The sequence below is a fragment of the Corvus moneduloides genome, chromosome 17 (assembly GCF_009650955.1).
Source record: "Corvus moneduloides isolate bCorMon1 chromosome 17, bCorMon1.pri, whole genome shotgun sequence".
Classification (NCBI taxonomy): domain Eukaryota; kingdom Metazoa; phylum Chordata; class Aves; order Passeriformes; family Corvidae; genus Corvus; species Corvus moneduloides.
Genome location: NC_045492.1, coordinates 15,288,496 through 15,315,325, shown reverse-complemented (window position 1 = coordinate 15,315,325; position 26,830 = coordinate 15,288,496). Strand labels below are relative to the sequence as shown.

Below are 26,830 nucleotides of genomic sequence, written 5' to 3'. Positions count from 1 at the left end.
AAACATTCTTTTTTAAATACAGATTTGCAGTCCTGCATGATTTGTGTGGCGCGCCGTATCGCAACTGCAGAAAGGGCATTTCCAACAAATCCAGAGAGCTTTGTTACAAGACATGATCTTTCAGGTAGGAAGCATACCCAGGAGGAAGGTATGAAGGAGTCTTCTTTGTCCACGTGCTCTTGTTTTAAAGAAATGGAGTATATGTTGTGTATCTGTAGTGACTAATGGAATTCATACTGAGAATTCCCAACTGCTTTTTACAGTATACCATTGTTGGCAGTGAGGTGTAATAAAAACTGTGGGAGGCATTTTCTTCTCTATGTTACTGTTTGGTAGCTTGGTAAAAAGCATTACTTGTGTTTTAACTAGCATTTCAAATGGTTGTCATTCTGCTTTCCTTTACGCATAAGAAATATTTTAGGTCATAACTGAAGCGAATGGAAGTCCTTCAGAATGTTTGTATTTTTATACGATACATGAGCTAGTGTTTAAAATGGTTTATGCTGTTTAAATCGAAAGAGTTGTTTAATCTAAATGGGACTTTTTCAGGTGCCAGTTTGTGTTTATGATGTTCATTCTGTGTAGTTGGTCAGTATTTTTTAAAATTTTACTCTGTGCATCCCTTAGGTGCCTGTAACCAGAGACTAAAGTTACTGTTTTCTAAAGCTCTGACATTGACCTGTGGGTGATTAACTTCCTCTTACTCAATTATATAAATCCCTTTGAATAGTGATGCTTCAACAAGCAACATCATATTCTCATATGGCAGATAATTCATAAATGTAACTTCTGCATGCTCAGAATTCGGTGATTAAAAGGGTGGTGTTGGAGCCTTATGAAATGTACCATATTTATACAAAAAGAATTGTCATAGTCATAAAGAGTTTAACTTGTGAATTTTTTTTCATGTTAGGCAAACTTGTCAACATTGATACAAACTCATTACGATCTTTTATGAGACCTGGCTTTGAAGATACAATTCGTCGGTGTATCCAGAGATTCTTATGCCATAATGATGGGCAGTCGTGGTCAAATAAACGCCACTATCATGAAGGTAAAAATCACTTTACAATGTTTGGGTCATATTGCTTCTTCTAGGGGCTGCATTTTTTTCTGAAAAACAAAAATGCTAAATTCTGCCTATGTTCCTTTTTTTCATGTTTTTTGCTAATTACCGTGATTCATTTACAAACTGAAGGAGGATGATCTCTTGAGAACGAGGAATTCTGCTGGAAGTTGTTTTGTTTTTCAGTGTGTTTGTTTTGGAAATTTTCATGGAAAATGTCAGATACATGATCTGGGGACCTCAAGGAAGCTGTTTTTCCATAGATGGATACAGCAGTTACAAGAGACAGTTATATTTCTGTGGTGATATGTCATCTTTAATTATCATTAGCTTGTTATTTTTGGTTAATGTTAGTTTGACTTTGTTTTAATTCACCCTTTCCTTTGTTAAAGAACCACTCTGAAAGTGGTAACGGTTGTGTTGATGCCTTTTCCTTATTTTATTTATTCATTTATTTATTTTTAAAGTTTTATGGCTTTTTGGGGTTTTTTTAATCTTTAGCAAATGAAGGGCATTGTGTCAAAAATATCTTATGATTCATATTAATAATTCTTGGGATTTTAAATATTAACTATATTTGTATATTCCCTTTACAGCTTATACACAAGGTCATGCTGAAACCCCATTGTATCGGTTTTCTTTAGCGGATGGTACGATAGTGACAGCACAAACAAAGAGTAAACTGTTTCGAAATCCTATAACTAATGACCGCCATGGATTTGTCTCTACCCACTTCCTTCAAAGGTGAAATTAGTAGTATCTGTTTATAATTTAAGTGTTACAGTTTTTAAACATGCATCTGACCTTGAAGATAACCTGAGAAAAATAGCATAGTAAAATATTTTACCTGATTAAAACTCAGATGGGGAATAACTTGGGGAACAGAGCTGCATAGCACACAAATAGATGTGTAAACATAGCAGAGTCCCCTTTAACTATGTGGCAGAAGGACAATCACAGTCAAAAGAGATTTTTTTTTCTCAGTACCTGCACAAAGCCTGTGCTATGTTTTTATTAGTCTTTTGTGGTAACATTGATGAAACACTGAAAATAGAAATGCTCAGTCACATGCTTTTGCAGACCGATTAAAAATACAGCAAAACCCTCTCAGATACATAATCCATGACTGAAATGTACCTTAAGTAGCATTTCCTATGACCTGTTCTTGTTCTTTGCAAGAATAATTGAAATGTCACTTTGGAGGGAATCTGTCTCCCTCTGGCATTAGAGTGCCTCCAGATGCTGAAAAATTAGTAACTTGAGATTTTTCAGGGTTACATATCATTAATGTGCACAGTAGAATGGTGTCAGACATTAACTCAGGAAGGTGGTAAAAAAAGGAGGATCTTTAAATTGGTAAATCTGATTAATAATCTGACCATTGATTAAAGCCTTTTGAGGCAGTGATCCAGTATGTGCTTCTGACTCAAAGCCCCCAAAGGATCAAGCATTTCTGTAATGAATAAATGAGTGTCATGGCTTAGTTCTGCTTTTGTGGAAGCTTGATTCTCACTGCTCTTTTTTGCAAAAAATATTTGGGCAATTATTTAATAATGTATTTGTAGCACATGATTCCAAATAAGGTTTTAATTTATTTTCTTGCATTTATGGGGATGATGTTGAATTTGCAGGGAACAAAGCGGATATCAGCCAAATCCTAATTCTGTTGGGCAAAACATCAGAACACCTGTGACTGGAAACACAAATTCTGTTGGTGGTCTTCTGAACATGTCACCTGGTCAAGCCATGCCAATGCAGAACAGGAGCTATGGGATGGGAGATGCGAATGCAGTGGGTCAGCTCACCAGCACACGATATGGAGGCCCTGGGAATATGGGGCCAGTGAACTCTGGACCTGGAGTGCAGTCCTCTGCTTATCAGAATAACAGTTATGGGTTAAATATAAATAGCCCACCACATGGTAGTTCTGGCTTAACTTCCAACCAACAGAATATAATGGTATCTCCTAGGAATCGAGGGAGTCCAAAAATAAGTTCACACCAGTATTCTCCAGTTACAGGTATTTAATTTTTGCTATAAACTCTTTTTTTTTTTCCAAGCTATCTTTTCTCACTTTTACCTGAATCCCATCTTTCATCCATTTTAACCGTTCTATATGACTCTATATGTGTTACTTGAATGTAGTATGACTTCATGGTAAATATGTATTTTAAAATTATTAACTCAGTGTGGCAGTCATACATAATCCAAAGGAAGAGTAGATACAGGCAGTACTGTAATCTAATAAGTTTGATCTCTGTCGCATGATACAGGTATGCACTCGCCAATGGGATCTGCCAGCAACACTAGCAACAACACTTTCTCTAGCAGTTCTCTTAGTGCTCTGCAAGCCATTAGTGAGGGTGTTGGAAATTCCCTTTTATCAACACTTTCTTCACCGGGTCCAAAACTGGATAATTCCCCAAACATTAGCATAACTCAGCAAAGTAAAACAAGTACCCAGGACTCCAAAAGCCCTTCTGGTTTGTATTGTGAACAAAACCAAGTGGAAAGTTCCATCTGCCAGTCAAACAGCAGGGATCTCCTTAGTGAAAAAGATAGTAAAGAGGGTAATCTGGAAGCATCTGAAAGTCAGAGAGGACCATCTGAGAGCAAAGGGCATAAAAAACTCCTTCAGCTACTCACATGCTCCTCAGATGAAAGAGGACATTCTACACCATCAAACTCACCTTTAGACACAAATAGTAAAGAATCTTCTGCCAGCGTTACCAGTCCTTCAGGAGTTTCCTCATCAACATCTGGAGGGGTATCTTCCTCCTCAAACATGCATGGGTCGCTCCTGCAAGAGAAGCACAGGATTTTACATAAATTGTTGCAGAATGGTAATTCTCCAGCAGAGGTGGCCAAGATCACAGCTGAAGCTACTGGTAAAGACACGTATCATGATGCTAGTAACACAGGATGTGGAGAAGGCACTGTCAAACAGGAACAACTGAGCCCAAAGAAGAAAGAAAACAATGCTTTGCTCAGATATCTGCTAGATAAAGATGATGTTAAGGATCCGCTTTCCAAAGAGTTGAAGCCTAAAGTAGAAGGTGTGGATAATAAGATGGGACAATGCACGAGTTCTACAATTCCTACTTCAAGTCAAGAAAAAGAGATGAAAATAAAAATGGAGCCAGCAGAGGAGGTACGTGTAATGTAAAATGATGGCAGTGAGCAAACCAATCTTTTATTATTACATGAATGTAAATATATACATATCATGTATATATTACATGAATGACTAAATATAGAACACTCTACAGTATGCATGTGTAAACATTTCTTTAAAAGTTTTGTGCAAATGATGTCAAACAAAAAACGCAGGTTTAATTGTGAATGAAAAGGCACAAACAAAAAGAATTACAGGATATGTATATAACCAAGTCTGAAGTCCTGAAGTCCTGGACTAATGTTTTTAAGTTATGGTACAATTAAAGTACTATTTACAAATTATTCCTTAAAATCAGATCTTAGCACATGTTTGGTTTTATGGCTTACTAGGAAATGGGGCTGTAACTGCCTCTGTAACTAGTTGGCAATACAAGAGCAAAACGTAGAACATGATTTCGTTTTGAAAATATAAACAGTACACAAAAATGTGTAATACTTGAAATAGCCATAATTTGGTTTAGTTCATTCATTGGTTTTAGTGGTCTTTTTCTTTCCTTAAATGGGGGAATATGTTCTTCCAAATACTTATATTTGTATTCAGCATTCAAATAAGTACCTATTAAAATGTATAAATGTATACATAATTTGAATAAATAAATACAAATAAATAAGTTCTAGAGCTGGAATTCCAAGAAATGTCATGATACAGAAAACTAGCACCATGGAACAACTATTCTGAAACCAGTAGTACACTATTTAGGAACAGCTGTTCTTAAAATTATAATCTATATATAACATTTTTGTATTTAAGTCCTAAGATTTGGAGCTTCGAAGTAAACAGTACTGGTCAGTATGACAGAGTTTACTGAAGATATGTCAATTTCTTAGACCTTGAATTTCCCAAATCAGTAATAACTGTGTATATAAAAAAAATTATGCACAATTTTTTTATATTAGCTAAGGGGTGACTATAAATGAAACACCTTATAACATTGTTAGAATACCACTTACCGGAAAAGTCACTAACAACTCTGTAATAGTACACAACATGTAGTTTCAATACTTGCTCCTGAGATGTAATTAAGGTATTCAGAGAAGCACTTTTTTGTGAAGATAGGGATCCACTATATATGAATTATTTTTCTATTGAAACTGTATCTGATTTGAAAACAAGCTTTTACAGAAAGCTAGGGCTCCAGCTGACCAGAAAAACCTTGTGGGTAATTTTCATGTCTTACAGTGTTCACTAGTAGCTTTTTGTGTATGATAGATACATTGTTTATCACTTAAGGGTACACATTCTTGATGTCGTTCACTATCATATGTGTATATGTCTTTGTAATTTGGGATTATTTAAATGTTTATATTCAGAAATACTTTTCATTTTAGTTATGTGTACCTCCAGTTTCTGCTAATTCTCAGAACTACCCAAGCAAAATACTCTAAAAAAATGTATCTAAATGATACTTGAAGTTCTTTGGAAGTTAAAAGATAGCTCAAGATAGTGTCAGTGAATTAAATCATTTGTCTCCCAGTTATATATTTTAAAATTAGCAAGGAGCTAAGTAAAAAGTGAAGTATAGCCATATGAGAGTAAATAACCTTGGTATTTTACTGCATCATTTTCAGAAGAATGGAGACTTGGAGAATTTGGATGCAATTCTAGGTGATCTTACTAGTTCAGAGTTTTACAATAATGCTATGTCTGCAAATGGAAATAACCTTGGAACAAAGCAAGCATTATTTCAAGGAAATGCCCTACTGGGTAAGGAATTAAATCTACCACTTGGGTTTTAAAGTTAGGGTTTTCTTCTTACCCGATGTTAACATAATGCATTCTCAAACCCTTAGAGAATACTTTCTTCATCTCCTATTTCTTCAAGGGCAAATGTAATGCAAAATGGCTAATTATATATGGCTTTCATAGGCTATTATATACACTATTGGCTGTCTTGAGAGCACTCACCTTCTAGATACACGAGTAACATTCAGTTCCTTGTTTTGTGGTTTATTCTGGGTTCATCTTATATGGGTTCGTAGATTTCTCAGAGACAAGTCATCGGGAAAGATGTTTGGTGAATTGTAAATTAAAACTGAGAATTTTTATCCTTTACTGATGACTAAGGATGTAATGTGGAATTGGTGACAAGCTTTTAATTTCTTTCTTATTCTATGTGAAAACATCCTGTGGCCAGTAAATTCTAATCGTTACTCCTCCTTGACATCAGAAGGAATTCCCTTCCTTAGCAGGAAGCTGAGTAGGAGGGGAGGATAACCTAGCTAATAGACCAGCATCATGGCAGTTGTTGCTTCCCTTCATGACACTGGTCATCTCTTGATTATATAGGGCAATGGATTGCTGAGATAACCGAAGGAGGTGAAACATGGATAATGAAAAATATAAAACCAGGTACAAGAACACGTAAGGCCACTGACACTATTGGCTGTGAAGCACAGTGATTTGTGGGTTAATTGTCCATGTAGGACACTGTGCTCAGAACACCATGTCTGGATTCCAGCTGTTCCAAACAGAACCGTTTGTTTCTACCTCCATGTGAGAGTTAACCAAAGTCTGGACAGTCCACTTAGATATATCAAGAAGTCTGTTTTACTAAGTTCATTACAGAACTGAAATTAAAATGAACTGGTTTTTTGTCTAGGGCCAAAGGGAACGGCCTTTGACTTTTTCTGCAAAAGGTCTTAACTATGTGTTCAAAATGGGAATTTTTGTAGTGAGAACATAAGCAACATAACTATTCCTGGCTTGCTTAAGATCAAGTATATGAGCTCATAAATAGATGAGACTAATTTATTTAAGTCATTAATAGCATATTTTATTTAAAATGTACAGTTGCATGCATCTTTTAATTCTTTAACAGGTGTGAAGAATCCCCAGTCTGTGCAGACTACTCGCCCACCTTTTAACAGAGCCTTGTCTTTAGACAGCCCTGTGGGCTCAGGTGCTTCAGTGAGGAATGTCAATGCGTTCTCCATGTTACAAAAACAAAACCTGATGGGTGGAAGTCCAAGAATGATTGAAAACCAAGAAAATTTTGGAGCAAATCTGGGTTTGTTGGTTGTGTACAAACAGCTCTCATTGTAAAGGAAAAAGCTTTTATGTACAAAAAATTGCAAGATTAAAATACAAATTTCTGTTAGAAGAAATTTTAACATTAATGACTTATAATTTTACCATCATTAACACTTGTGAATTATTATCTTAGCTAAAATTATAAGAACATAGCTGTTTACTATCTGTGTGTCATTACCAGTACTTAACTTTAAGTAGTTAAATTATTTTTTACTATTTTGATACATAGAAGCAAGAACAGTTCACAGTGGCAGCCGGTCATTATGAACTTTACATACATTTAGACTCATATAGTTTTTGTATGATTTAGAACTTGGCATGGTGAGCTCTAGTTGCTTTTGTAGGACTTCAGTGAATTGCTCTGACATTAGCAGGTGCACTTGGTGAAATAGCAAAAAATTCTAAAAGCAAAACATATCATGTACTCCAGGTAATGAATTGTTGTGTTTTCTGCTCTTCATTACAGCAAGCACTCCCAACAGAAATGTGATGAATCAGCATCAGTCAGGAGACTGGGGTTTGCCAAACTCCAAGGTGAACAGATTGGAATCTGCAAGTTCTGCTTCCATGTTGAGACCAGGACCTGAATTTAGTACAGCCCTTCCCAGGCCCCCAGAGGGTGGCTCTATGTCTGGGTTGCCTGTTCGCTCTAACAGCATACCTGGTACTAGGCCAATGCTGCAACAGCAAATGATTCACCACATGAGTAAGTTCTTAACTTCTTATTGTCCTACATAGCACTATCTCATTGGTTTCTTGGTAAGCATCCATCATAAGAATCTTTGCAGTTTTGGTAAAATGCTAGATTTTCGTTGAAGGGCTTTTTGAGGTAGAGACTCTCGTATTGTTCCCTGACTATGACATTTTATGACTTTTTGGTGGTGTCCTTGTTTTCTTCTGGTGCTGTATGTCTCATATGCAGATAATTAGTTCTGGATCCCGAGATTTGGGGGGAGTAATTTCTGTGTATTTATTTAGTGCAGTACTTCTTTGCTAAATTCCAGGAGCTAAATAGCATCTATGATTCCATATGTGAAGATACTAGTATTGTGATTAATTTAATTCATCCTACTTGATATAGATGCCTTTTTTTTTTTTTTTCTGTTAACTTCTTGGTAATCAGTGTCTTTTGAAATTTTTCTCTCAAGCATTTCAAAATTCTTTTCACATGGAATAGCCAAATTTCATATAAAACCACGTTGCAAATACTGTTTCTCTTCAAAGTATTCATGTGTGCATGAGAGAAAATAAGCTGTATGCCTAAAATATGAACAGTCTTAAAGCCTGTGGGGTTTTCCTGTTCTATATCTTTAACAAAGGTTTAGTCTAGAGCTGAAATTGTCCAGTCTACTATGCCAGTACCAGTATGCCCCAAACCAGCTTAATTAGACAGCATTCCTTTCTTATCATGGAAAGCTACCAGGACTGTTACCAGTTCTCTTAAACAGACTTACTATTTCAATGCAACAAATGGGTATAAGTTTAAATGTGGAAGAAATTTGTGCAGTCCTGACTGAGTCAGAATTTTTCAGCTTAGCTTCCTAGAAATTATTGTTGCTAGGTGATTCACACAGATACTGGGAAATAATGGGATGACATAAACTCTCCTTTGTATTGCTGTATGTCCCTGGACAGGTAGAGGGAAGAAAGTACTCCCAAAGACCAAAATGTTATGTAGTGTGTGTTTCTTTTGATTTCCACTCTGTATTGGAATTTAAAATGACAAATTTTGATGTCACTATGACAGTGTATATTTGCTGGTACCCAGATATCATTGTCCAGAATTTTTGTTGAGTTTTTTTTTCATGTAAAGTGCTATGTCTATCGTGCTCCTATTTAGAGGCTAAAGGAATAGAAATAGCAATTCTGCTGTAACAGCGTAGCAGGTCTAGATCACGGTCTGCCATATTTAAATCTGTTGTCTGTTATACTTGTGAAATTATCTTAATTGTGAGTTTTTGTGTATACACTGTAAAACATGATAATGGAAAGCTCAAGAAGCTGCTTGACAATTTGTGTGGTCATCCTAATGTGAACACTAGGAGAGCAAGCGGAGACCTTCAGTTTTTAAAAAATACACAAATGTTTTACCTTGCAGGGCCAAATGAGATAAACATTGACATGGGAGGGAATCCATATGGACAGCCTGGACCTTCTAACCAACCTGGATTGTGGCCTGACAATATGATGTCCATGGAGCAAGCATCACGGGGTTCACAAAGCAGGTAGAATTGGGGAAGGTTTTAAGGTAATTCTAAATACAACTGTTTGCTGTCTGTCAGAAGAATTTAAGACCTGGAAATAAAACTGTGTAGCATACACAGTGGGGATAACAAATTGGAGTCAGAATTCCATTTCTGGAATGTTTCAGAAATGTTTCCATTTCTGCTGCTGATCCAACACTGGATATCTTTTAACCCAGCTCCATAAAAGGCATTGTTAACAAAATCTATCAATCCTTGAGTTGGAAGGCACAGAAAAAAGAGATGGGAAACTCTGAAATCGTATCTCTGTGGCACATGGCAGAAGCTAGGAGAAAACAGAATTTATGTATGTTCACGGGTGCATGGAAGGTGACTGGACATTTTAGGACATAAATTTGGGACTTAAGTTGTTAAGTCTTACTTCAGTCATCGGGGTGGTGATAGTACTTAATCATACCCAGCTCAATATACTATATAAAAACTGTGTTTTTTATTGTAATGGTTGTAATGAATTTCTTCACTGAAAGAGTGGTCAGGCATTGGAATGGGCTGCCCAGGGAGGTGGTGGAGACACCATTCCTAAAGTGTTCAAGAAACGACTATATGTTGCACTTAGTGCTATAGTGTAGTTGGCAAGGTGGTATTCGGTCAAAGGCTGGTCTCAGTGTTCTTGGAGGTCTTTTCTAACCTTATAGATTCTATGATTTTAATCTTTTTTTATTTATAGACAATTAGTTAGAAGCTCTTTGGATGACCTCTTATGTTCGGCACCAAATATGGAAGGTCAGAATGATGAAAGGGCGCTTCTGGATCAGCTGCACACACTACTGAGTAATACAGATGTCACAGGTCTGGAAGAAATTGACAGAGCATTAGGAATTCCTGATCTTGTAAACCAAGTAAGTAAACAGATATTTTGGCCATTTATTTTCCAAAGACCAATATTGTTTTGTTACTTGAAAAGAAAGTGAAGAGGGCCTCCTCATTTACTTCATCTCCTCACATCCTCATCTTCATTTTCATACATTTGCTTTTGGAAACCTCTACATTGACTAGTGATTTTCAATGGAGAAGCTCAGTATGGATTAAATTTCTTGTGCATTACAAGAAATATAAAATGGCATATTCTTACGGAAGTTTATTATATCATGCCTTGGTATATAAAGGTGGGGTTTTGGGTGTAATTCATTATAAATCTATAAGCTGAGAATTGTGTTGGGTTTCTTTAGTAGCCTGTTGTCAGCTGAGCTTAGGTTGTGAATTATTTGACTGGCAGTGATGTGTATCTCCTTCGGTTGCAGCTTGAATTTGCATGGCTAGCAAATATGAAAAAGAATTTCTGTGAGTAATTTGGAACTTGCTAAGAACCACAAAATGACACTATCATTTGTACAAATAGCATCATAAAGTGCAGAGGGGCTTGAATAGTGACACTGGTCTGCCTGTGTATGCAGTGTGCAGCAAAATTGATTTTAAAAAGAATTAATGACTTTTACTATTTCATTAGTCTGGAGACAGAACTAACAGCAGCTGTCCATGTTATGTTCTATCCAAAAAATTGCTGACTGGTGTATTATGCTGTGTTAATTTTATTGCTTCTTTAGGAGTTCTATATATACTGCTAATGAAAGCACTTTTGTATCTGTTGAAGGGACAAACTTTGGAACCCAAACAAGATTCATTTCAAGGTCAGGAATCTTCAGTTATGATTGACCAGAAGCCTTTGTTATATGGTCAACCCTACCAAGGGCAAGGGGCAGCAATGCCAGGAAGTTTCAGTAATGTCCAGGGACAGCAGCCGTCTTTTAATTCAGTGATGAATCAGATGAGCCAACCGAGCAATTTTCCTATGCAAAGTATGCATCCCCGAGCAAATGTGATGAGACCTCGAACCAACACACCAAAGCAGCTACGCATGCAGCTCCAGCAGAGGCTCCAGGGACAGCAGGTAATTTTTTGCTCCTACATTTACATTTCCTCCATGTTTCAGAATTGAATCACTTGCACACGGAATTGTGTTGCTTCACATATATAACAATGGAGATCACAACAGGTGATTGAGAGGGTGGATCTTTCATTTCGACAGTGCTTCTCATTGAATGCCTGATGGCTGTAGGAGTGGAAGAACATTTATTAAGACAAGTGTTTCTCCTTTATCAGCTACAGGTAGATTGGTTCCTGCAGCACACAAAACGATTGCTAGTTAAAACAGTGCTTTTGTACAATGTAACTCTTTATCCATTTTAAGATTAGTATGTTCTCGGAACCTCACAGATAGCATTAAATGAGAGCTGTATTTCTTCTGTAAATCAGGTGTTACTTCTTTCTTGCTGTATTTTCTAACTAATCATTTGGGTTTATCGATATATGGGTTTGCTTTCCATTTCATGATTTGATGTGACTTTAGGTACTTTCTTTGGATGAAAGGTGAGAGAACAGATACAGCCACATTGATCTTAACACTAGAGATGTGTTAAGAAGCTGCTTAAAAAATTGGTGCATGATTTCAGCATTGAGTTCCTCACGTGAAAATGCAGGCTTGGTATTAAATACAGCGTACAAATAAAACTTGGAAAACTGAACTACTGCTGTATGACATGGTGTGTGAACAGAATACATGCAGGTAACACCAAGACAACAACAACACACAGCTGAAGTGCAAAGAGTAGGTTTATTCCATCATCTTGGATTCCAAAAACACAGATACACATAAACTGCTAAGCTCATTTTAGCAGGGGCAAAAAGCACCCAGGCTTGAGCCCTGCATTACATATCAAAAGGGCCTGGAGCATGCACAGTCCTTTGCCAGGCTATAGTTTTACATCTCCAAACCCTCTTATCTCCCTTCCGCCACCTTTACAAAGAGGCCCAAGTCTATGGGAAAGGCTTTTAAAAGTCTTTACAACGTCCTGCTATCTTTTGTGAGAAAATTCCATTTCTTTTCCTTAGACAGACAACATCTCAGAGTAAACATAAGCGTGAATTTTCTCAGCCAGAGTATTTTCTAACATCCCCCAAGTGCATCATTGGTCTTTGAGAGAAAATGATTCTAAAAACAGCTTTTCTCTCTCCTCGACAATCTTCCATTTTTCAACCCTTTCCTCTCCACACGTGGAATGGCAATGTTAGGAAATACTGTGTTCTCTCTCGGTTTTCTGTGACACAACTGTTTGAAACAGATAGTCTGCTCTTTATTCTTGAAGAATGCTAATTTCAAGGGAAATAAAAAACCAAGGCCAGTTAATGCTGCACTGTTTGAAGGAGGGGGGGTGGGGTGGGGTTTGTGTGTGTTTGAGCTGCTTAAACAAATAGTTTGGTTCTTCAGGTACATTAGACAAGGCAAAAATTAGCCATTGCACTTTATGGGTTCAAGAGGTCTGTAAAGAGTGGTTTTGCAGGAGTTGCCATTACTTGGTTCAGATGCTGTTATTTTCAAGCTAATAGTACTAAAATGTCTTTTTCCAAGTTTATGAATCAGACCCGTCAAACGCTTGAAATAAAAATGGAAAATCCAGTAAGTGGTACTAACTCAGTGATGAGACCAGTTATGCAGCCACAGGTGGGATCCCAGGTAAATAATTATTACAGTAGCCATTATTTAGAATTCCAACCTTCTTTCATCGTTTTATAGCATTCCTCTTTGGTTTTGTTCCTCTGCATAATTTAAAAAAAGGGGTTTTTTTTACCTCCCTTATTCCTGAGATTGCAGGGGGATTTGTTCATTAGGTTATACTGTCAATTCAGTATGCCAATAGTTTTTCCATGTAAAATATCATTATCATTTGTTTAGCATTAATGACAATTTAATGAAAACTTTTGTCTTAATATTTTGATGATTTCTTTTGTACTGGCTGGGGTTTTTCCTTAACTTGCTGGGTCTTAGAAATGAGTTTGACTGTGACATGATTTTATTTGTAAAAACATCTTCTAATATGATTTTTCTTCTCTTTGGGGGATAGCAAGGTTTTCTTAATGCTCAAATGGTGGCTCAGCGTAACAGGGAGCTAATAAGTCACCATTTTAGACAACAGAGGATGGCAATGATGATGCAGCAGCAACAGCAACCTCAGGCCTTCAGTCCACCACCAAATGTGACTGCCTCAGGAAGCATGGATAGTGCTTTGACAGGCCCTCCAATGGCTCAAGTTCCTTCACAGCAATTCCCCTATCCACCTAATTATGGTACTAGTACTAACATGGTTGGTTTCTTTTTTATTTGTCTGGTTTTCTTTTCCATTTTTTAATTAATCCAAACTACCTAAATACCAGTCATTCTGAGAAATTGAAAATACTGCTGCAAAAAAGGATGACTTTTCCCCTTCCAATCACTGCAAGAAGATAAACTAGAAGTACTAGGTGATGCTAACTGAAGTATGTTGTATCTGTCTCCTTTTTGTTTTATTTTAAGGAATAAGCCAACAACCTGATCCTGCATTTAGTAGAGTATCAAGCCCTCCCAATCCAATGATATCATCAAGAATTGGACCCTCCCAGAACCCTATGTTGCAGCATCCTCAGTCAGCAACAATGTACCAGTCCTCAGAGATGAAGGGCTGGCCCTCAGGAAGCATGCCCAGAAACAGGTGAACTTCACAATTACAACCTGTTTCTCAAAAAGTCTTTCATTTCGCTGGAAGTAGAAACTATGTTCAATAGCATGTAGTAGGAAAAGGATTTACAAGAGGAAAAAATAACCACCTCTCTAGTGTCTGTATTGTCCTTCATCCTGCTCTGGTTTGGGAAATAGAGTGATTAAGTGTATTTTATGCTTAGCTCCAATGATTCATACTGGACCTCTACAATCTTTGTAGCCAGATGGAACATTCAGTCTTTAAATATTGAAAAAATAACTTGGAGGAGGGGGTGGGGAAATACAAAAGTTCACATAGTATTACAGTGGATGATACAGCCCTAATACTAGCCTCAAAAAGGTTACATTAGGCATACACATGCAACTGTGCATTTCTAAAGACTCAAATTCCTTTTGGGAGGGAAGTTTCCATGTTAAACAGATACTAGGTAAAAACAGGTAAATGTAAAAATAGTTTTATCTTTCATGTGTTGACAGCTGGTGCAGGGAAGGCAATACATCAGTGTGTAAACTTCTTGGAAGGTAATTTTATTTGTCCTTTTGTACTTCAGTTCTTTTCCCCAGCAGCAGTTCAGCCATCAAGGTAATCCAGCAGCGTACAGTATGATGCACATGAATGGCAGCAGTGGCCACATTGGACAGATGAGTATTAATACCATGCCTATGTCAGGAATGCCTATGGGTCCAGACCAGGTAAGTTGTACATCAAGACTGATGAAAAAGATTTGCTGACTCTTTTTCCATTGAGTACAGTCTGATTACATCCATTCCTCTGGCACAATCCTGCTCTCAGTTATCCTGTTTATATTTGCATCTGTGGGCCTATTAATTTTATGTCCAAAGAGATACTTTATTTTTGAGGATATGTAACCAAATTCACAATGAACCCAAGCTGTATGGCGTGATTAGCTGTTGACTTTGAAGTATCATGGGTAGGATCAAGCCTTAAACTGCACAAAGGATTGAAATACTTCTGAACCTGGAGAAACCCCAGGAAAAAACCCCATGGGCATTGAGAAATGCATCTTCAGCAGATCTTGAAAATTATACATAACAGCTCTTACAAGTCAGGCTAAGAATCCTGATAGTGTGGTATCCTGGCAGATGCAGATGATACTTGCCCTTACAATACCTTAGAATAACTTGTGTATGCATAGCCAGAAACTATGGAAAATTTAGACCCCTCATTTAAGGTGAAAGTGTGCTTATAACAGGCACTGAAAAGAAAGCTGAAATATAAAATACACTTTTGCTACAATTTTTCCACAAAATACCTAGGCATGAGCAACATAATACTGACATAAGCTAAGTCTATTCAAGTAAAAAGTATCTCATGAAATTTTGTCCAGCATACCTGAGGAAGCAGTCAGAATAATCTGAGGACTTCTGGGCGTTAGTAAAGTTTTGGAGGACTCTGATACAACAAATGCCTTTTATAAAGAGGAGAATATAAAGGTGAAATGTCAGATTTTCCAAATCTACATGACATAAAGATACCCAAATAGTATGTTTATGAAATCCAAGGACAGCATTTGTTTTCTAGAAATTAGTTACAAAGTGGAGCACTAAAAAGCTATTCTTCTGCTTCTAGGCATTGACTGTCAGTAGTTTCCTCTTCCAAATGCAGTACATGGACCACTTTTTTTCAGCAAACATGTCTTCTCTGATGAAAGTATCTTTTCTTTAACAGAAATACTGCTGACATCTAGAACCACATCTTCAAACAAGAATGGCTAAATGCACTAGTGTTAGAAAGGAAAGTGACACATTCTTCATGGCAACTCATACTGGGCTTACAGAAACCAGTGATAAATTTTCTCATCCAGAGGAAAACAAACCAAAAAACCCTACCGAACAAAAATACACTTTAGAAGAAGCAGTCTCTGTATTACTGTATAATGTGGGGCACAAAAAAAGCTTAGTATTTTTGGTGCTCTTCCTCTAGATATGTGAATTTGGTAATGGCATTTTAATAGAGTTGATGGGTAGACTCCTGGTATACCTTACCTGTTTACTGTAGCTATCCAAAGCCCTTTAACTACAGGCAGACAAAAGTGCCTGGAGAAGTCACAGTGGTAAGAATTTCCTGATTTCTCTAATAACAATATCTGACAGAGAATGTAGTTCTTAGCCTTGACTCTTTTATATGAATTCCTGAATATAAATGCTGCTTTTAGTCTCTTACCCCAAGAGTCAGGGATTTCCCAAGCAAAGTAGCACTGCAAAATTAATTGGCACATGCTAGTCCAAAATCCTGTCCATTGAAGCCAAGGGTTAAAAAGAGAGGATAAACGATTTAAATTATTTAAACACAATTGTGACTAATATTTACATATTGCTGTGCAGCTGAGTGCACTTTATAGAAGACTGTATAATGGATTAATGCAATATCTTTGATAAGGACTTAATATGAAGGTGGGGTGTACTCATGTTCCTTCTCAAACACAATCTCAAGAATTATTTGAAAAGACTGCATAATGTAATGCTTTCTGTGTATGGAAATCAGAGCAATAATCTTTCACCTTTTTTTTAAAAATAACTTAAGAAAACTCAAGGCAAGACACTGCAGTCAGAATCAGAATTTTGCAGTCTTTTTTGTGAATAAATTTTGTAAATATGATCTTTAAAATAATGTATTATATATATGACTTTTGTAGGTCACTAACTCATTTTTGCAGAGTTTGTGAAGCTAAATATTTAACAAAATTGATTTCTGGAAACTCGCTGTAGTTGAGGTCCAAACAGAATTTTTAATTAAATTTAAGGACTTTGAATCTGGGTGATTTTACCCACATATTTCTCTTCTTTGGTCTTCAACACTTCATTTATTTTTACATCTTTAACGTACAGCTTTTTATAAAATAAAAGACCGGTTGTTAAATACTTTCTCCACCTGTGAGCACTTCTGTTACATTTCTTTTTACTTAAGGCAATATGACACAAAGGCTCTGCATTGTAGGATCTTACAACTTGTCAGAATGCTCATGTCTGTCTATAATAGGTTGCCTTTTCAGTTGATGAAGCTGGATTGTGTCTTCTTGGTCAATTTTAATGAACTCTTAATGTTCTTCAAAAATGTTTGTCTGTTGAAAAATAGTTGTTGTTATGTCACATCCAGAAATCTTTAAGGATATTAAGCCACACTTTAACCAAATGTCTACACCTCATTGGATTGTTCTAATAGTAACGAATGTATTTTCTAAGCAGATTTCTCTCATATCAGTATTTAAGTCTGGTTACATATTATTTGCTGATAGCATGGGGGTTTTTTTCCCCCTCCATTTTGGGTGCTTGAAATGAAGATCCCTTTGCACTTTTTGCAGTTACAAGGACTTAAACCGTGAAACCTTCATAAGGGATGATCCAGAAATGTTTAAGATGTGTGGTGCTTCTGTTCTGTTGTTCATTGTGTAATGGAAAACTGATTTCTCCCAAGTGAGTAAAAGATACCAAAAAAACCTGATCTGTGTTCTTTTTTGCTTATTCTTGGTACTGTTAGCAAGAGGGGTTTTGTTGTTCAAAATATTCAGTGATCTTCCATTTTAATACAAGTAAGTTTCAATAGAAATAGTCTCAAAAAATTAATCCTTAGCACCTGCCCACCTGTGTTTCAAAGGGAATGTAGAGTCAATTGATCTACTTCATGCAACCCTGTCTCCTCCCTTAGTTCTGAGTATATAGATTATCACAGCATTTATTTGAAATTTTCAGTCCCATTAATGTGTGTTTATAAATGCAAAGCTTTTAAAAGCCTAAGGAACTTTTATCTTTTCATTTCTTGGAACATATCTATTTGTTAAGTGCTGCTTTTACTGAAGGTGAAAGGCAACAATCCCTTGCTTTTTATATCAAATCAGAGTAGAACAATATTTATATTTTGTAGTTCATTATATTGATGGAAACTACAAACACTGATTGCTTTCATTAGGTGAGCTCTAGACTATACACTGCTATATACATCTTGCAGTGCAATTTTTTAAAAAGTTAGTAATTCTGTTTATACATCTCTGTATAATTGGTACCTACCTGACGCTATAAAGGCTCATCCTTTTCTCATCTGTTTAGAATGCTGGAGCTTTCCAGTACCTACTTTTTTTTCTGAATTAAAAGATTTTTAGTTTAAACTTGATGAAGGGGCAGGGGGCACTTTTAAAATGCATTTTAAAATGGCATCTTTCATGGCAGCACTAAATAGTACATCTAGTTTGAAATCTGTTGACATTTAGTTACCACCATCAATTTTGCTTTGGTCCTATAGCAGTAGATTTTTCTGAATTTTTTAAAAATAAAACCCATGTAACATTTTTCAACAGTAAGAGATGAATTAACTAGTACAGCAACTTCTGATCACTGCTGCATAAACGAGTTTTGTTTTGCTACGGCTCTGTTACTTTTTTGATCACAGACACCATGCATTTAATAAACCCGTAGGTAGTTGTACTTTTTCTATTGGCCTAAAATACTGCTTTCAAAGTGAGAAATTCAGACCACGTTTCTGTCACAAGACAAAACTTATTTAAATGTTGCACCAATTAGCACACCTTTTATTTTAGAATTTATGTGCAGACTACCAGATGACAGAATGACACAGCAAGTGTGAAATCATGTAATTCTGAGAGCAATATTTCAAAAAATTCTCAGGAGAAGGCATACAGTATTGAGAATTGCATATAAGTTTAGTTTACATTATAAGTATTGCTTGAAATATCTGTATCTTTATTTTGCAAAACAGAAAAATCATGAGGACTGATTTATAAAAGTTGGTTGTAAGGTATTACTGCCCTTCTGGTTTTTGTTTTGGATGTTAATAATAATGTAAATAAAGATTTCTATTTAAAAATCAGAACTTGGTGACACTGTATGAGCTAATACTTTAAGGCTGATTATTCTGTAAAGGTCAGAGAAAATTCCCTGCTATCACTGATGAAAACTGTGTGGAAAGAATGATTTACATTTTTTTGAAGTTGGCTGTAAAAGCTGAGGGAATAACAACTGAGACCTTTCACTTACGAGACACACATTTAGCACTGACACTGACTAGAATTCACATCTTTTTCAACTTAAATAGCAGGCTCTAGAAGAGCTGAAAGGATGAGAGGTGGTGTCTTTCCCCAAACTTGGCACAACATACCTTTCATTATATACCAGCTGCTTCTTGTGTCACATACAAGTCTCACAGCTCAGTATTTTCTGTAAAGGGACAAGATAACTTTTCAAGCTTTTGACTGAAAAGTAACAGGTGCAGTAACACTGGTCCTGCAGGATTTTGACAGTCACCACCTCACCTTGCCAGAGACTATAGGCTAAACATACAAGTGCATGCAAATTTTTTAAAAATCTAACCTCATACTCTTTCTGCATGCACACGGGGAATGGCAGATACCTAAAACTCTTCTCTGGAAAGCACCAAAAATGTGGGATTTCTTGGGAACTTAAGTATTTTTTAACTTACTTGTATGTGTCTGGGACCTCACCATCTAGTAGATTTTTCTGATAATCCATGAAATTTGTAACAAGTTATAAAGAAAATACATGGCTAGATTAAGACAGACATTCAGATTTTACTTCCATAATCAAAAAAAGCTTGCAAGAAAGCTTTGGGTAGTGTATTTGACTTACCACATATGATACAAATACTCAAGCCCTATCTTACCATATACAGACTGCACTTCTGCTTTCTGAGCAAGGATTTTTTCTCACTTCCTAAATTGAAGTACATTTTTTTGAGTATGGGGTTGTGATACCAGGGATCTATATGCCTGGATATAATTCCACTTGATTTTCCTAATTGGAAAACCAGGAAGGGCTTCAAAATAATTTCCATGCTGTATTTTTACACTGCATTTCTACAAGGGCAAGTTTGCATTTTGAAAAAAATACGTCTTTGTTAGGAGTGAAGGCCACAGGTGGTTGAGTCTGTCCCATGAGCGCCCTCAGGCATTTGCCTTTAAACACAGGTAGCAACGTAACATGAAACAAATTAAAAATGCAAATCTCACTACTAGTGCCTGTACTACAACGTATTTAATAATGTCCTTATGAAACTACTCAAATAATTCTGTACACTGTGCTTAGTAAAATTATAGGGTTTTTTCCCCTGTGAAAACCTTTGAACAGTAACTGTCATTCAGAACATTTATTTTTTTGCAGACTAAAGCAGAACTAGATTATTCTTTATTGACTACAAGTATTGAACTCTCAGAGCTGCCTTTTTTAAAAAATAAATGTAAAAGTTACACTGCTAAGCAAACACTGCTTTCTCAAAGGAACTGTTTTGGTTTTGAACATACAGTATAATATTACCACATAAAAAAAGTCATACAAATCAGATTTTGTTAAAATTTAAGAAGTATGTTTACTGAGATTTTTCAGTACCTTTAAAAATGAGTAAATTCTGACGTACTATGCAACAGTAAGTAGCATTTTGAGAAATGGTGGGTGGGTGTTATACTCTTTTTTATTAACAAATTTCTTCACAACCTGAAGGAATTTATTTTCAAACAGTATACTGATCAATATTTACACAACCCCTCCAAAAATGTGGCATCCTGTTAGACAAGATTTTCTCTAATATTCATAGAGGTGACAATACGATGAACAAGTAGATGTGGAACTAAAATGTATCCTCAGAGGAAATTGAAGAAATTCCATGGTATTGAGAACACTCAGTGCTGCTGACTTCAGTTCCTGAATCTTTTCAAAGTTCTTTTCGACCATTACCTTTACCCCAGTGATAAGAAAAAGCTTGTTTTCTAAATCTTGCTTTAGAGTTGTACTTGGCTTTGAAGTTTTTCTCATGACAACTAAAGATACAAGTGAACTGGAAATTGTTTTAAGGTCCCTTCAACTGTCTGTGTAAACACTGCCGCTGCAGTGGCAGTCCTCTTTGGGATGTGGCTAGGTTTCCTCCTGTATCAATTCCTGAATCAGCGTCAGTTGTGTCTTGAAGTAAAATGCCTTGTGAAGCTGATGAGGTATAATCCAAAGCAAAAAAGCCAGTACAACAGTGGATTTCAGAGACCTGTATTTCTGACAGCATTTCCCATAATTTCACTGCTTCTATTCAACTCACTCACCAGTGCAAACATTCTATCTATTTCAGCCTCAAAGTTTATCCAGTTCTTCAGGCAAATGTTACAATTCTTTGAGTCTGTACATGGATTCAAGTCCTGGCCAGGTTGTATCCTCATGGAGGTGCAGCACATGGGGGAGATTAGCCCTCCCAGCCTTCCCACAGTTGTCCTCTTTAAAATAAAACAAATGCAGTTTAGTGTATAGCATTCTTGTAGAAAGTAGTTAGAAAGGTATTTTTAATAGTTCCATGCGGTAAAAAACAATGGAAACACCATGAACCACCTATAAAAGCATAGCAGTTGAATGACAGAAATAATCCAACTGTGTTTGAAACTTCAGCCTGTACACAGCTTGTTAATTCAGCCTTCATTTTGGTTCTAAAGCCAGTCTTAGATCTCTTCAATTGGAAATAAAAACACTGCATTATAGGAGCAACTCCTCTTGGGCAAGAAGACCAGACTGTGCCTAGAAAGGGACTTGTACCTGGTTTTCCCACTGTACAGTTTGAGAACACTTTATGATTTTTAATGAAGTCTCTGCCTTCTTTTTAAGGGGAGATTCAGAGACAGTAACAGGCAACAGTAACTTTTTAATATACATAAATTTGTACCTCACCTTGGAGCTCTGGCAGTTTGAGAAACTGCCAGATCATCATCAAGTTTTAAATGCCAGCTGAGTAAGAAAAAAGCAGTTTTAGATACAAATCTGTCTTGTAGTCTACTTTCTGTTTTAAATTCCTTTTTCTGCTCACAGCACAAGGCTGTAGTTGGATAAAGAGCAAGAAAATACATGATGCTGCCTCACAACTCATGAGAAATCAGTCGGTTTTGTTCTTTCTGGACTGTGTGAAAAACCACTAGGTAGCTGCTACTAGTTTAAATCCAGACAAAACCAATATATTGGACTTTAATTTTTACTGGCAGTTGACCATAACTGGTTTCTTCAACTGAGCATCTAACTTGTTTGAAATTGCCTTGACCTTAATGCTCCTAGATTCCCAAAAAAAATGTACCAAGAGGTTTTGTGCAGCAATAGTAGTCAGTAAAGATATGGCAGTATCGTATTTCTTGCATAATTTAGAGGACTTTCCTCCTAAGCATTCCATGAGAATAGATGATAATGGTAAAAAAGGTGGTGCATGCAAAAAGAGAAGGGAAAAAGCTAAGTAAAAGCTAATGCTTTTGGTGAATTGCTCCCAACTCACAGTGACTTGGCAGATGATGGTCTCTTCACATCTGGCCATTTTCGACGCTGAAATTGCCTAATTTTCAAGCAGCAAAAGGAGAAAAAAAGTTAACCATCACCAAGAAAGCAACCAGCACCACACAGTGTGAAAGAGGAGGAAGAAGAATTCAGCCAGAATTTTGACTACTAGGATCAGAACATACTGTAACATTGAAACAAATAGCTCCAGTGTTTCAAAGCAACTGGGGTGGAAAGGTCTTTCAAATGCTCTTTTAGGCCAGGGCTTTCCACGTGGTTCCCAATCCCACACTTGCTCTTTCAGCATGAAGGTAGTACTTAAGAATAATAACATAACTTTTTTTTTTAAATGTACCTGTACTGCTCGTAGCTTCCATCTTTAAGTCCTATATGAAGAAAATTAACAATGTTACTAACAATTGCCTGTATGAGGTAAATCACAAGTTAAAACAAATACTCAAGAATTTAACAAATTTCCTGATGCCTTGAGTAAGCTGGTATGCCCTCATACCTGACCCTGCACTGAGCAGAAGTTTGGAGCAGAACTCCAGAAGTCCCTTCCAACTTGAACTGACCTGTGACCACCTAACAGTGGCTATTACGGTATTCTCTCCCTCTTTCACCAGTACTGTTCCTTCCTCATCTTCTCCTGCATCTCAGCAATATTTATCACTATGCTAAGGGTCATTCTTCATCTTAAAAACATGACATAACACAAACTGAACACGTACAAAAATCTGAGAACGCAGTCAGCCTCAGCAGGACATTACTAGTATAAGTAAATCATAAGTTTCATAATAGTAAGGGTCTTTTGGGGAGTTTGTGAGTGCAATAGGAGAGGCACTTACCTAGATCCATGTTCCTAGTTCTTGGATTGCATTGCTTATACCCTCTGCAACTTCTGAGTTCCATGAGCTGGACATGCAACTGATTAAGAACATCTCTGTCGAGCGTATTCACTGCATTAATTAGCTGCAATAAACAGGTGGTTCTTGTTAGTAACTATTGCTCTGTAATTTGGTAACTTTTGGAATATAGGTTGTTTATTTGTAACAGGAAAGAGCCACATTATACTAGTTTAAATGATACAGGCCTTAACTACATCCTGCAGCAATACTGCACAATTTCAATTTATTGTTGATAAGTAACAATGATGTGTTTCTTGAGCTGTGATCTCAAGGTCTATGATCAGATACCTGATATGGATCGGTATTGAGATCAAAATACTCCAAAAATCCAGTAGCAAATTCACAGAACAGGAAGTTGTGGGTCTCGTTGATTGTCCTCAAACACCAGTACGTGTTGTTGTTGGCACTGGTACAGGCACAGAAAGGGCCCACTGCAAATTGAAGAGTTATAAAGACATAAGCTGTCTTTAGCCCTGTTAATTACTTTCTGTTTATGGTATTACTTTATTCACAGACAGTTACTCTCACTCCTGAGCTCTAAAGCAAAGAATGCCTTCCAGCATCAGCTTCTTGTTCTGTGCATACCTAACCCACATAACATGACTAAAGTAACCTCTTGTCTAGTTGCTTTCTCTGGCTGGAAAACATTCCAGATGGTGAGATACCATGCAGGTCATTGTACAGTATTCAGTATCTGTTGGTTATTTGCAGTTGGTTTTACATCCTTGCCTTTTGTGCAAGAATAACTACAACACTGAAACAGAGATTATTTACTATGGAGAAGACTGCATGGCTTTGGTTACAGAGTAGCTGTAAACCAAAACCAGTAGCTGCCAGCAACCCAACATCCTGGCCCAGTCTAGCCAAAATTTGCCCCCCATTCCTTAGTTTACAGTATTCTTACGTGTCCACAGGGGAGCAGTTTGCCAGTGCTGGTTGTCATGGGTGAAGCAGGTCAGACCAGGCATGCTGCATGTGTCATTATTTTTAATTCTCTTAAGCAATTTACGCAGTTTCTTCTTCCGTCTCTGCTCTCGCAGCAGCCACAGCCTGTCTTTCTCCTGTAGGGCTTTCCTGCACACATGAAACATTAGGGTCATGCAAACTCTGTTAAACTTGAACACACCTAAAAAAACCTGAACCAGCTAATAAAATAAGCTGCTCAGAGGGAAAGAATCTGCATTTTTTAATTAAATGGTGTTCCATACAAATGGAGATGACTCTGCAATTCAATAGCACTGGGAAAAAAAAAAAAAGCAGCCAAAGGGGCTTGTAGGCCTGAGGTTTGCAATGTGGTATTTTCCAAAGCAGAGACTTTATCTTAGAATTTACAAGCATTTTGATATGGGCTTAGTTCCTTGCCCAGGTGTCCCTGTATTTATGCTTTTTAATACAGGATAAATTAAATACTACTACTTTTGCCTAGTGTGTAACTGGTGTGTACAGACCAAATGTTAATATTAACATTTTGAACATCATCTTTCAAAGGAACAGGCCTTCACTTACTTGAAAGGATGAAGACTGGATCCTTTGTGTCTCAGTTTGCTCTTGTGTTTTGAATGATAACTGGAAAATAAAAACAACATTGCTGGTGAACAACAGCAAGACAACTGCCCCTGCTCTTACCACATTATCTGACTGGATTTGAAACAGATTTAATCCAGTGTCACTTCTCTCTTCAATTTATTAGTGTATGTGATGAATAAAGGCAATCTCGCTCGACTGGATCAGGCACTTCCCAGCCTCACTGTGCCTCTTTCCTCCGCTCCTTTGTCCACAGTGACGGCCGGTGTGCGAACACTGCACTGCAGTGTACAGCCATGTCCAGCTACAATTGACTCTTATTTTAAACTGGTTGTTTCCCTACACGAGGCACATAGAATAAATAGATTTGTAATTAAATTACATTTCTGCAACTGAATATTCCCTAAATTCCCTAATGACAAGTTTATACAACGTTCCTGTTATTTTCCTTCTGAATACAAGCATTTCAACACCAGCTGTACTTTGTAGGGTTGGGAGGCAGGGGATGTGGGTGTCCTCCATTATTACTAGCTGGAAGTTCCAGGAAAACTTTAACAAGATGGATTGAACTGTCCCAGCAAGAGCAGTGTCTAATATAGTCAGAGATAGACAGAGTGTAAGCAGACATATATTCTTGCTGAGTTACTACTGCTTTGCCTCCGTCTCCAGGAACTCCTAACAATTTTTCAGAAATTTCCTTTTCTGTGGCACTACCAAAGTTAAAAAAAAGAACAGCCTCAGTCAATGGCAATATTTTCTCATTGATAAAGTTACTACCTACGCAAATCAGCAAACTCAAACTTGGTTTAATAAATGTTTTCTAAACAGTATATCTGAATTCAGTTAGTTGTCGTATTAAAATTCCCTTCAAAACAAATCTTTTAAGTTCTTAATGCTGTTGGGAGCTTTCTTAAGTTTAATCTGCATAACAAATTAATAAAGTAAGTTTATTAAAGAACTATCTTCTTCAGTCAATTTTTTTATCTTGCACAGATGCTGGGCATTTCATCAACTAATTATAAATGCTAAATCAATGCAATTGAAATGCAAACACTTGACCATATATAACTCAGATGATTAACTTCATTGATTTCAGTGGGATTAGTTATCTTAATAATGCCATGCACGAATATAAGTGTACTCTATATCAGTCTGAAAAATAAAATTATTTTACATTTTCTAGAAAACACTCACCAAAAATAAATTCATCTTTACAGTACATATTAAATAAGCTCAGTTTATATAAACTCAGTTAATCAGTTTTGAAAGCAGTGGATTATAAACCAAGATAAACTTTCTGTCTATTTACCATCTAGAGTGATACATCTTAAGCAGTTTTTGACATGGGCTCCCATAACCCAAGAAATGGATGTTTTCCATATTTTAGTGATCTGGTGCTGAAACGACGTTGCCCACATGGGCCACATCCACAATAATTATATACCTCGTATCTGTAGAGTATGTTGCACCTCCAAGGTTTTAAGCATTAAGTTCAAAAAGGCATTCTGTGACACCAGTGAGAAAGAGAAGTTTTATCCACACCCTCTCACAGAGCCTACTTGGTAAGAGGTGCTTTAGCCACAGCTAACAGCACAGCTGCCTTGCGGTTTTGATTCCATTCAGATACAGCTTTTTTTTTGTGTGTGTTCATCATAACCATTCTGCCACTGTGGCTACAGTACACCCAGTGATACCTGGCTCTCAGCAGCCTCAGAGCTGGCTCTGTGATCACCATGAGCAGGAGAAGGTGCTCCTGGTCTCTTTCTGAACAGCTTTTCTCAGGGGCAAATTCTGTTCAATTTTGGAAGATTTTCTGTTGTGCTTATTTTCAGAGCAAGAGCTCGATTGCCCCTGGGTTTCAGGTGTGCTTGAATCTGGATCAGGATCAGGTTTGAGATCACCTAAGGAACCGGAATGTGCACAAGTCCATGGGACCTGATAAGATTTTTCCATGGGTCCCGAGGGATCTTGCATGGAAAGTTGCTAAGCCACTATCCACCATTTTTGAAAAATTGTGGCAGTCAAGTCCCTGATGACTAGAAAAAGGGAAAT

The 26,830-nt window shown here is 36.9% G+C and overlaps 2 protein-coding genes across 22 annotated transcripts in view; one reads left to right on the top strand and one right to left on the bottom strand.

Moving 5' to 3' along the window:
* Nucleotides 1–17,532, top strand: part of NCOA3 (nuclear receptor coactivator 3) — a 62,922-nt gene extending 45,390 nt beyond the window's left edge. For 15 of the 21 annotated variants that reach the window (XM_032126980.1, XM_032126973.1, XM_032126971.1 and 12 more), the window contains 16 exons: nt 23–124; nt 914–1,054; nt 1,663–1,810; nt 2,698–3,086; nt 3,340–4,217; nt 5,813–5,948; nt 6,531–6,593; nt 7,063–7,251; nt 7,741–7,980; nt 9,373–9,499; nt 10,206–10,377; nt 11,130–11,426; nt 12,945–13,049; nt 13,438–13,660; nt 13,887–14,061; nt 14,621–17,532. In XM_032126980.1, coding sequence (XP_031982871.1) covers nt 23–124; nt 914–1,054; nt 1,663–1,810; nt 2,698–3,086; nt 3,340–4,217; nt 5,813–5,948; nt 6,531–6,593; nt 7,063–7,251; nt 7,741–7,980; nt 9,373–9,499; nt 10,206–10,377; nt 11,130–11,426; nt 12,945–13,049; nt 13,438–13,660; nt 13,887–14,061; nt 14,621–14,801 — 3,566 coding nt within the window. In that variant the 3' untranslated portion in view covers nt 14,802–17,532. Of the gene's footprint in view, nt 1–22; nt 125–913; nt 1,055–1,662; nt 1,811–2,697; nt 3,087–3,339; nt 4,218–5,812; nt 5,949–6,530; nt 6,594–7,062; nt 7,252–7,740; nt 7,981–9,372; nt 9,523–10,205; nt 10,378–11,129; nt 11,427–12,944; nt 13,050–13,437; nt 13,678–13,886; nt 14,062–14,620 lie in introns of those variants that run through there. The other 6 variants (XM_032126982.1, XM_032126981.1, XM_032126983.1 and 3 more) reach the window with 6 other exon arrangements.
* The window catches only part of SULF2 (sulfatase 2), a 126,370-nt gene continuing 116,470 nt past the window's right edge, over nt 16,931–26,830 (bottom strand). Inside the window, 7 exon segments of the mRNA XM_032126987.1 lie at nt 16,931–21,313; nt 22,348–22,404; nt 22,702–22,732; nt 23,195–23,318; nt 23,543–23,685; nt 24,159–24,328; nt 24,761–24,820. Of these exon segments, the coding sequence (XP_031982878.1) occupies nt 21,283–21,313; nt 22,348–22,404; nt 22,702–22,732; nt 23,195–23,318; nt 23,543–23,685; nt 24,159–24,328; nt 24,761–24,820 (616 nt within the window). The 3' untranslated portion in view covers nt 16,931–21,282.